The sequence below is a fragment of the Trachurus trachurus genome (genome assembly GCF_905171665.1).
Source record: "Trachurus trachurus genome assembly, chromosome: 6".
Lineage (NCBI taxonomy): Eukaryota > Metazoa > Chordata > Actinopteri > Carangiformes > Carangidae > Trachurus > Trachurus trachurus.
The window spans coordinates 35,793,895-35,805,957 of NC_139897.1; the positions used below are offsets into that span (position 1 = coordinate 35,793,895).

General features: G+C 41.0%; 1 protein-coding gene across 1 annotated transcript in view; it reads left to right on the plus strand.

Moving 5' to 3' along the window:
* The window catches only part of rpgrip1l (RPGRIP1 like), a gene marked incomplete at its 3' end in the record, with an annotated part of 67,719 nt that overhangs the window by 52,744 nt on the left and 2,912 nt on the right, over positions 1-12,063 (plus strand). The window contains exons 21-24 of the mRNA XM_083974443.1: positions 2,457-2,548; positions 2,825-3,011; positions 5,969-6,053; positions 6,143-6,279. Of these exons, the coding sequence (XP_083830569.1) occupies positions 2,457-2,548; positions 2,825-3,011; positions 5,969-6,053; positions 6,143-6,279 (501 nt within the window). The remainder of the gene's footprint in view (positions 1-2,456; positions 2,549-2,824; positions 3,012-5,968; positions 6,054-6,142; positions 6,280-12,063) is intronic.

Here is a 12,063-nt window from a genome sequence, read left to right on the forward strand (position 1 = left end):
ACGACACAACCAACACAACGACACAACGACACAACGACACAACCACACAACCACACAACCACACAACGACACAACGACACAACCAACACAACCACACAACCACACAACGACACAACGACACAACCACACAACGACACAACGACACAACCAACACAACGACACAACGACACAACGACACAACGACACAACGACACAACGACACAACGACACAACGACACAACCACACAACGACACAACCAACACAACGACACAACCACACAACCACACAACCACACAACCACACAACGACACAACCACACAACCACACAACGACACAACGACACAACCACACAACGACACAACGACACAACCAACACAACGACACAACCAACACAACGACACAACGACACAACGACACAACCAACACAACGACACAACGACACAACGACACAACGACACAACCACACAACCACACAACGACACAACCAACACAACGACACAACCACACAACCACACAACCACACAACCACACAACGACACAACCACACAACCACACAACGACACAACGACACAACCACACAACGACACAACGACACAACCAACACAACGACACAACGACACAACGACACAACGACACAACGACACAACGACACGACGACACGACGACACAACCAACACAACGACACAACGACACAACGACACAACCAACACAACGACACAACGACACAACGACACAACGACACAACGACACAACCACACAACGACACAACGACACAACGACACAACCAACACAACGACACAACGACACAACGACACAACGACACAACGACACAACCAACACAACGACACAACGACACAACGACACAACCAACACAACGACACAACGACACAACCAACACAACGACACAACGACACAACCACACAACGACACAACCACACAACGACACAACCACACAACGACACAACCACACAACGACACAACCACACAACGACACAACGACACAACCAACACAACGACACAACCACACAACCACACAACGACACAACCACTCAGCACTCACACACCGAGTCGGTAACCAAGGAAACGTCACTTCCGGTCAGAGCCGTGGGGGAAAACAAACCGATTCCCCCGGAGACGTACGTGTGAAAACGCAGCGTTTTAAACCTTTGTCTAACGCTTGTCTGCTGTCATGTCTTAGTCTGAATCATCTGCTGACAAAGAGCTACAGATTAAAAAACTCATCACCGGGTCCATTGTTGTCAGTACATGTTAAAATATTGGCTCTTTCACAGTCAGTCACATCCGTCTGTCTATGGAGGAAGTGTGTGTCTGACGTTTAGGTGGCGTTCCCTTGGTCGCCGCCGGCCGCTCTACACACTCGGAGACGATGTCTAAGAGTTGTTGTGAACCATTTTGCACCGCAAATAAATTGAAAAACCACAACCTGAACTTTTATATCTTTATACCCAACCGTGTCACGGCTCTGACCGGAAGGCAAGGCATCTTTATTTCTATAGCGCATTTCATACCAAGGCAACTCAATGTGCTTTACATAAAGACAAAACATTAAAAAAAAGAAGCATAAGACAGAATAAAAACAAACAAAACACTAAAAACAGAGCAAATAAAAGTAAAATAAAAGAAAATAGATAAAGTTTTAAGTTCTCAGCTATAAGCACGTGAAAAGAGAAATGTTTTTAACCTGGATTTAAAAGTGCTGACAGTTGGGGCTGATTTCAGTTCTGCTGGTAGTTTGTTCCAGTTGTTGCAGCATCACAGCTAAATGCTGCTTCACCATGTCTGGTCTGAACTCTGAGCTCCACTATCTGACCTGAGTCAGTAGATCTCAGAGCTCTGCTGGGTTTAGACTCTACTAACATGTCTTTCATGTATTCTGGAAGTGACGTTTCCTTGGTTACCGACTCGATGTAGGCTATATGTGACTGACTGTGAAAGAGCCAATATTTTAAAATGTACGGACAACAATCAACCCGGATCGTGATGAGTTTTTTAATATCTAGCTCTTTGTCAGCAGATACAAGTGATTCAAACTAAGACATGACAGCGTGGCGCAGTGGTTAAGGCGGCCGCCCCATGTAGAGGCTACAGTCCTCAACGCAGGCGTTCGAGTCCCGCGTCGGGCAGACCTTTCCTGCATGTCATCCCCCCTCTCTCTGCTTCCCCCTTTCCTGTCTATCTCACTGTGCTGTCAATAAAGGCAAAAACGCCCAAAAAAAACAATATATATAAAACTAAGACATGACAGAGGACCAGCGTTAGACAAAGGTTTAAAATGCTGCGTTTTCACACGTACGTCTCCGGGGGAATCGCTTTGTTTTCCCCCACGGCTCTGACCGGAAGTGACGTTTCCTTGGTTACCGACTCTGTGTATTACTGGTTATTCATTATTGAGACTCTTCAATACAACACGTTGATGTCTGTGTGTGTGTGTGTGTGTGTGTGTGTGTGTGTCCAGACGAGGCCTCAGCAGCCAATCAGGATGAGAGCGAGTCGAGCCACTCTGACAGCGACGACTGCATCGTTCAGGGTTCGGCTGCAGGGAGGAAGGTGAGTGAAGCTCCGCCCCCCTGACCTCACACCTGGTGACATCACACCTGGTGACATCACACCTCAACAACAACAACAAACATTGTGTGTGTGTGTGTGTGTGTGTGTTTGTGTGTGTGTGTGTGTGTGTGTGTGTGTGTGTGTGTGTGTGTGTGTGTGTGTGTGTGTGTGTGTGTGTGTGTGTGTGTGTGTGTGTGTGTGTGTGTGTGTGTGTGTGTGTGTGTGTGTGTGTGTGTCCGTGTGTGTGTGTGTGTGTGTGTGTGTGTGTGTGTGTAGGCGTGTGAGCGTGTGCGGGTGGAGGTGGTGTCCCTGACCCTGAGGGAGGGGTCAGCGGTGGCGTGTGACGACAGCGTGGAGCGTCTGTTTGTGGAGTACAGCTTCCTGGACACGCCCACGGAGGAGACGCCGCTGTCGCTGCCCAAACCGCGACCGGGCTGCAGCGTCAGCTACAACTACAGCAACGGTGAGACAGCGTTTCCATCAGTTCACAGTCGGCCATCAGGGGGGTAGAAAGAAAGAAAGAAAGAAAGAAAGTAAGGAGTAAAACGACAGAGAAAGGTGGTAGAAAGAAAGAAAGAAAGAAAGAAAGAAAGAAAGAAAGAAAGAAAGAAAGGAGTAAAAAGACAGAGAAAGGGTGTAGAAAGATAGAAAGCAAGACAGAAAAAGACAGAGAGAGGGGTAGAAAGAAAGACAGAAAGAAAGAAAGGAAGACAGAAAAAGACAGAGAGAGAGGGGTAGAAAGACAGAAAGAAAGAAAGGAGTAAAACGACAGAGAAAGGTGGTAGAAAGAAAGAAAGGAAGAAAGAAAAAGATAGAGAGAGGGGTAGAAAGAAAGAAAGAAAGAAAGAAAGAAAGAAAGAAAGAAAGAAGGAAAGGAGTAAAAGACAGAGAAAGGTGGTAGAAAGAAAGAAAGAAAGAAAGAAAGAAAGAAAGAAAGAAAGAAAGAAAGAAAAAGACAGAGAGAGAGGGGTAGAAAGACAGAAAGAAAGAAAGAAAGAAAGAAAGAAAGAAAGAAAGAAAGAAAGAAAGAAAGAAACAGACAGAGAGGGGTAGAAAGAAAGAAAAAGACAGAGAGGGGTAGAAAGAAAGAAAGAAGTAAAAAGACAGAGAAAGGGTGTAGAAAGATAGAAAGCAAGAAAGAAAAAGACAGAGTGAGGGAAAGAAAGAAAGAAAGAAAGGAGTAAAAAGACAGAAAGGGGGTAGAAAGACAGAAAGAAAGAAAGAAAGAAAGAAAGAAAGAAAGAAAGAAAGAAAGAAAGAAAGAAAGAAAGACAGAAAGAAAGAAAGGAAGACAGAAAAAGACAGAGAGAGGGGGGTAGAAAGACAGAAAGAAAGAAAGAAAGAAAGGAGTAAAACGACAGAGAAAGGTGGTAGAAAGACAGAAAGAAAGAAAGGAAGACAGAAAAAGACAGAGAGAGAGGGGTAGAAAGACAGAAAGAAAGAAAGAAAGAAAGGAGTAAAACGACAGAGAAAGGTGGTAGAAAGACACAAAGAAAGAAAAAAAGAAAGAAAGGAGTAAAAAGACAGAGAAAGGGTGTAGAAAGATAGAAAGCAAGACAGAAAAAGACAGAGAGAGGGGTAGAAAGAAAGAAAGAAAGAAAGAAAGAAAGAAAGAAAGGAAGACAGAAAAAGACAGAGAGAGAGGGGTAGAAAGACAGAAAGAAAGAAAGGAGTAAAACGACAGAGAAAGGTGGTAGAAAGACAGAAAGAAAGAAAGGAAGAAAGAAAAAGACAGAGAGAGAGGGGTAGAAAGACAGAAAGAAAGAAAGAAACAGACAGAGAGGGGTAGAAAGAAAGAAAGAAAGAAAGAAAGGAGTAAAAAGACAGAGAGAGAGGGGTAGAAAGACAGAAAGAAAGAAACAGACAGAGAGGGGTAGAAAGAAAGAAAGAAAGAAAGGAGTAAAAAGACAGAGAAAGGGGGTAGAAAGACAGAAAGAAAGAAACACGGGATAGATAGATAGATAGATAGATAGATAGATAGATAGATAGATAGATAGATAGATAGATAGATAGATAGATAGATAGATAGATAGATAGAAAGAGGTAGATAGATGGAGCTAGAGAGGGGTAGAAAGAAAGAAAGAAAGAAAGGAGTAAAACGACAGAGAAAGGTGGTAGAAAGACAGAAAGAAAGAAAGAAAGAAAGAAAGAAAGAAAGAAAGGAAGAAAGAAAGGAAGACAGAAAAAGACAGAGAGAGAGGGGTAGAAAGACAGAAAGAAAGAAAGAAAGAAAGAAAGGAAGAAAGAAAGAAAGGAGTAAAACGACAGAGAAAGGTGGTAGAAAGACAGAAAGAAAGAAAGGAAGACAGAAAAAGACAGAGAGAGAGAGGGGTAGAAAGACAGATAGATAGATAGATAGATAGATAGATAGATAGATAGATAGATAGATAGATAGATAGATAGATAGATAGATAGATAGATAAACAAACAAATAAAAAATCAAACTTCAACTTCAGACAAGTGAAGTGTTCATAAAATAAACTAGAAAAAGATAGCATTTCCTGAAGGAAATGCGTGCGAATGAATGAAAAGAAAGAAAGAAAGGAGTAAAAAGACAGAAAGGGTGTAGAAAGAAAGAAAGAAAGAAAGAAAGAAAGAAAGAAAGAAAGGAGTCAAAAGACAGAGAAAGGGTGTAGAAAGAAAGAAAGAAAGAAAGAAAGAAAGAAAGAAAGGAGTAAAAAGACAGAGAAAGGGTGTAGAAAGAAAGAAAGAAGTAAAAAGACAGAGAAAGGGGGTAGAAAGAAAGAAAAGACAGAAAGAAATAAAGGAAGAAAGAAAAAGACAGAGAGAGAGGGGTAGAAAGAAAGAAAGAAAGAAAGAAAGAAAGAAAGAAAGAAAGAAAGGAGTAAAAAGACAGAGAAAGGGGGTAGAAAGACAGAAAGAAAGATGGGATAGATAGATAGAAAGAGGTAGATAGATGGAGATAGAGAGGGGTAGAAAGAAAGAAAGAAAGAAAGAAAGAAAGAAAGAAAGAAAGAAAGAAAGAAAGAAATAAGAAAGAAAAAGACAGAGAGAGGGGGATGAATTTGGAGAAATTTGATATTTGGTCAAAAAAAAAACTTTTCCGACACCCGCCGGGGTTAAAATTTTCGAAAGTCGCCTCTGGCCCGATTTCAACCAAACTTCGGCCCACAGAGAAAAGTCATAGCAGAAATGTCCAGAAGAAGCTGCATTTTGCACCGCAAATAAACTGAAAAACCACAACCTGAACTTTTATATCTTACCCAACCGTGTAACGGCTCTGACTGGAAGTGACGTTTCCTTGGTTGCCGACTCGGTGTATACTCTAGGCCCCGCCCCCCTCTGCTCTAGGCCCCGCCCCCTCTCTGCTCTAGGCCACTCCCCCTATCTGCTCTAGGCCCCGCCCCCTCTCTGCTCTAGGCCCCGCCCCCTCTCACCTGTGTGTCTGCTCCTCCTCAGTGTTTCCTGTGGACGCTCAGGACAACGCGGAGCGGAGGAGCCTGCTGAGGGACGTGCTGCAGGGACGACGCCCCCACATGGACAGGTGAGGCACTGCAGGACACACACACACACACACACACACACACACACACTCAGGTGTACAGGTGCTGAGTGTGTGTGTGTGTGTTGTAGGATCAGGTTCACGGTGGTGAGCGAGCCGCCGGAGGAGGAGCAGCAGGACCAGGACTGTGAGGACGTGGGCGTGGCCTACGTCAGCCTCAGTGACATCATCAGAGACCAGAGAGACCTGATGGAGAGCAGCCTGACGGGTCAGCACACACACACACACACACACAGCACCTTAAAGGGACAGTTCAACATTTAGTCAGATCCTCCTCTCACCATAACCCCTATAGTCACAGCAGCAGGTTCATCTCCTTTAATTATCGGTGCATGTTGTTACTCTCCAAAACCTCCTCCTCCCCACAGTCATTCATTAGTTTACATCATTTATCTCTCCTCCTCTCTGCTATACATTTCAAACACTCCTTTTCTAAACTTACTTTTAAATTGATGAACACTTTTGCTGAGTTTAATCTCTACATCTAAACTATTCCATAGAACAACCCCTCCGACAGAAACACACATTCTTTTAAGAGTCGATCTTACACTTTGCTGTTGCAATTTGAGTTTTCCTCGTAAATCATATCTTTTACAACCGTGTGTGTGTGTGTGTGTGTGTGTGTGTGTGTGTGTGTGTGTGTGTGTGTCAGTGGTGGGGCTGGAGGACAGCAGTGAGGTGGTTGGGACTCTGACGGTGTCGGTGGAGGCTCTGGAGGCTCTGAGGTCCATCATGGAGGACCAGGACCAGGACCAGGACCAGGACCAGGACCAGGACCAGGACCAGGACCAGGACCAGGAGACCCCGGTCTTATCTCTGCTTCCATCATGATGAAGAAGAAGAAGAGCTCCTCGTTGCCATGGGAGATGATTGATTGACAGCTGATTTATTTATTGCTTGATGTTATTGATGAGTCTGTTTCCTTATTGATCTCTAATAAACAAGTTGTTTTACACCAGGCTCAGTGTGTCGACCTTCATCCTACTCCTCTTCTTCAGCTCTGACATCCTTCGTCTATAGCAACAGGCAAGGCAGTTTTATTTGTATCAGATTTGTCTCAAAGGGCTTTACATCCCATCATAACAACATCCTCTGTCCTTACACCCTCACATCCACTGAGGAGAAACTCCATCACTGCATAATAAGTAGAAAAATCTGACAGTGGAGCAAGTTTTTCTTTCTTATTACAAACACAAAAAACTTGCTTTGACTGGCAGATTTTTCTACTTATTTCAAGTGAAAATTAGTTTGAAACAAGTGAAAATGATCTAAAAACAAGTTCATTTTTAGGTGATGAGTCTTATTTTAAGTGGAAAGAGTTTAGTTTTGACTAGAAATGAGACATTTTGACAAGAAATAAGACAAATATTCTTGGTAAGATGTAGAGTTTTTCAGTGATGGAAAACCCTTTTAACAGGGAAAACCAGGAGAAAGCTCAGGGTGAGCAACAGAGGAGGGATCATCACCCAGGACGGACAGACGGGACAGAGATGTTTTTTTATTTTTTATTTATTCAGATCTCCATCATCTATGGCGATGCCAAAGCTGTTCTTCCTGGGGTCCATACAACATCTTTACAATGTATTAATGCAATTTATGTCTCATTCAATGTAATCCATGTTCAAATAAAACATAAAACACAAAAAATAAAGTAACATAAAATAAAATAAAAAAATATGAATGAATGAATTTATTTATTTCGGTATATCAAGCTTATATAACCGAAAGGGTGTAGGTTGAAACCAAAGCTTATATACCCCGACCCCTTTTACCTTAAAAAATTTAAATAAATAAAAGATATATATATATACGCATTAATACAATAGGATCAGATCACAGACATTTTAAAATTAATCAGTACACTTAAATTTCTGATCACAACAAAATAAAGAATTGTACAGCGCGTAACCCAAAATAGTACAAAATCATTTAACTTCATTTTCCTACTGTAACGAGAAATTATGTTGTTCTTATAAAGTCTTTTAAAGCTGACTAGAGTACAGCATAATTTAATATTTTCAGGACAATTATTCCAGATGTTCACCCCTCTAACAGAAAGACAGGGATTTTTTACATTAGTTTGAGTCTTTGGTTTCTCAAATAATAGTGGTCTTCTCAGGTTCTAACTGGAATCCTTCATTTTAAACAGATTCTGGATATCTGGAGGTCAGAAGAAGTTTATTTTTTGCTTTGTACATGGTTTGTATTGTAATGTAATCAACTAAGTCCCTGAATTTCAAAATGTTCATTCGACTAAACAGTGGGTTGGTTGGCTCACGGAAAGGTTTATTACTGATGATTCTTACAGCCTTTTTTTGCAATAAAAAAATAGAATTTGTATTTGTTCTGTATGTGTTTCCCCAGACCTCAATGCAATATGTCATATAAGGGGCAATTAATGAATAATATAATGTGACTAGTGATTGTTGAGAGAGGAAAGCTTGGTCTTTATAAAGAATTGCAATAGATTTTGACAGATACAGATACAGATACACAACACAACAGTACACACTACAGACAATACAAGACAGCTCCCTAGGTCAGTAGTGGTACGCAGAGTTTACTTACAGATCATAATGTCAATACATGTCTACATATATTATATTTAATGTCACACAATGATAGATAGATAGATAGATAGATAGATAGATAGATAGATAGATAGATAGATAGATAGATAGATAGATAGATAGATAGATAGATTGCCTTTATTGTCATTGAAAAAAGAATTCAACGAGATTCCCGTTGCTTCCCCACTGTGAAACCACACAACACACACAAGACAGAATAAATACAAAACATTTATAAAACCTATAAAAACATCATGAAATATCAATATAAAAGCATATATATGGGAACAACTGGGGATTACACAACCCATTGTTGCCTATCTGTTCTTTAGGCTGCTGTTCAGTTCTTTAATATATTTAAACATTTAACAAGTTGTAGTAACTGTTGTATAATCATATTTAAAGTATTTTAACAAATCTTCCATATTATTAGGTGCATCAGTAAGTAAATGAGTCAATGTCTTTTCACAGCCATTTAAAACAGATTGTTAGGTGCAGTCCATCTTAAAGCTGATATGAACCCTAGAATATGCAGCATGTAGCACTGCTTCTTATCTTTCAGCTCATATTATTGTTGGGATTTTACCTTTAATGGGGGTCAGTGCAGTGGTGTCATCGTTCAGCTGTATCTATATCTATATCTATCACTCTGGTTGTCACGTCTCATCACTGCTGCTGCTGTGGGAGGGGGGGGGGGGGGGGGGGGGGGGGGGGGGTGTGTGTGTGTGTGTGTGTGTGTGTGTGTGTGTGTGTGTGTGTGTGTGTGTGTGTGTGTGTGTGTGTGTGTGTGTGTGTGTGTGTGTGTGTGTGTGTGTGTGTGTGTGTGGTCGTCAGCTGCAGCTGACACGGTGGTGGTGAACAGACGGAGACGTGGACGCGGAGCAGAGAGGACTGAGACGCTGCAGCAGGTAACAACTTTAACTCTTTACTCTGTTCACTCACCTGCAGCTTCTACAGGTGGGGGGGGGGGGGGGGGGGGCAGTGGAGATGTGCTGCTACAAGCTTCAGTCTTTTAAAGGGGTAGTTCAACAACAGTTGTTTTAGAGGGAAACACAGAGACTGCTTGGTGAAAAACTGTCGCTGTAGCCAGGGCCGGCCCCTGGCATAAACCCTCTATGTGGTTGTTTAGGGCCACAGCCGTTAGGTGGGGGGCCACATGATCAGAGAGGTACCGGGGTTCATCAAGTCATTTAAACATCCTGAGGTCTGCACGTGCAGCTATGAGCTTTATATGTAATGTGAAGTCAATATTCAGCTTCTTTTATCTCACATTTGAGACATTTGGTGAAAATAGAACGGCAGAATGACAACATTTGTGCTCAAAAAACAATCTTACAAAATGTCATTTTAGACTTGTTTTCTACACTTATCTATTACTGTATTCATATCCTATTTCAAGCACCAAAACAGTTCGTTCTCATGACTGAAGGAGTGTTTTCACAAGGGATTTGACATTTTTCAAAAAGCAGACCTCAAATTTCCAGCATTTGTCCTAAATTATTTCTTTCTACAGTGTTGTAGGACAAACTGGCCTCAGTGTGCTTACAGCGGAGGTTCTAATATTTAGACATAAAACACTTGAGTATTGTTACATCTGCAAGTATCTTAAAAAGATACATTTAAGAAAATATGTAAAAGTCGAGAAAATGGCCTCAAACCTCAGAGGGATAAACACGTCTGTATTCAGTTTTAACCAGTGATTTGGTGTTTGAGCTTAGAGTGCAGGGCCACAAACAAAAACCTTGTTTAGGGGGCCACCAAAATCCTAAGACCGGCCCTGCCTGAAGGCAACGTGCATCAGCGGTTTTGCATGAATTTCCCTCTAAAACAACTCTGTGTGGTAACGTTGTGTTATTATCTCATAGCGTGGTGAATGTGCAGCTCACAACTTGTCCACCAGAGCGTTGTGGAGTTGTTGGATTGTGTATTTGATGAGTTTGATGAGGGAAACCAAGAAATCCCATAATGAGCCTCCGTAGCGTAGCTCTGAGGAGCTCACGGCTCTGCTCCGCCGTTCTAAAAACAGCTTGCACCGACAATTAAAGGTAACGAACCTACTGCTATGACTATAGGGATTATGGTGATGGGCCAGTTTGACTAAATGTTGAACTATCCCTTTAACGGTTAAAACGACAGCAAGAGATTTTCCTGTCACCGTGGTAACAACCAGTGAGCAATAACTTATCAATCAAACATAGTTGATCAGATGTTTGAACGCAACATGGAATAAACTTTGTCCCATCTTGTTACATAATGCACAGAATTAATACTTGTTTTTTCAACACGCGCGTTGTGTAATAATTTGGTGCGTTATGTAACAAGTTATTATAGGATGGGACTGTAGTGTATTTTCTACCTCAGGACTTTTGGCCCAGACCCAGAGGTCTCATAATTGGCTCCAGAGGCTTCTCGAAGATTCGGCTTTTTGACACTAGGCTACATCTTTTTTGTAATAAACTCTTTTTTTTACTATCTACAAAGAAGACGTGTCCGAGTGGTCGTCTTTTCATCAGCATCGACATCAAAATATACCACAGGACAAAGTTTATTACAAATTGCGTTCAAGAATTTCATTACAAAATGTGGCAGATTGTTACATCATGGTGTTAGTGAACAGAATTATATTAAAGCCAAAGTATCCAAATCAATTGCAATACTAAATAAAGCCAAAGATCTATTAAATCAAGCCTCCTTATATACATTGTACTATTCCTTTATTCTTCCATACATCACCTACTGTGTGGAAGTGTGGGGGAACACTTATAAAACCAATATAGAACCAATCTTTTTGCTCCAAAAAAGAGCAATAAGAATTGTTAATAAAACCCCCTTTAGGGAATCTACAAATCCACTTTTCATCAAACTTAAAACCTTAAAATTCCACGATCTGGTTGATCTTAAAACTATCCAAATCATGTATAAAGTAATAAAACAACAACTACCTAGCAGTATCCAAGGGTTGTTCCAGTTGAGGGAAAGTATGCATAACCTGAGAGGAAAATGTATATTTAAAAAACCACCAGTAAGGACCAACATGAAACGCCACTGTGTCACAACAAAAGGAGTTAATTTGTGGAATAACTGCAGCAACGACCTGAAAATGTGTAACAACTTAAATGAACTAAAGAGATTATTTAGAAACAAAACCCTGAGTTCCTATGCGGTGGACTAACGTTTTGTTTTATTTTATTGTTTTTCTATTTTAGGGACGGGACTAATTATCCTGAATACATATATTACTATGATTGTTTTATGCATGTATATGTGTTTATGTATGTGTGCGTATGTATATGTATGTGTATGTGTATATATGTGTGCATGTGAGTGTGTATATGTGTATATGTATATGTACAACTTATTATTGTCATTATTATTTTGATTAACAGTATATAAATAGAGGGGGTAGGACCAGAAAAGTTTTT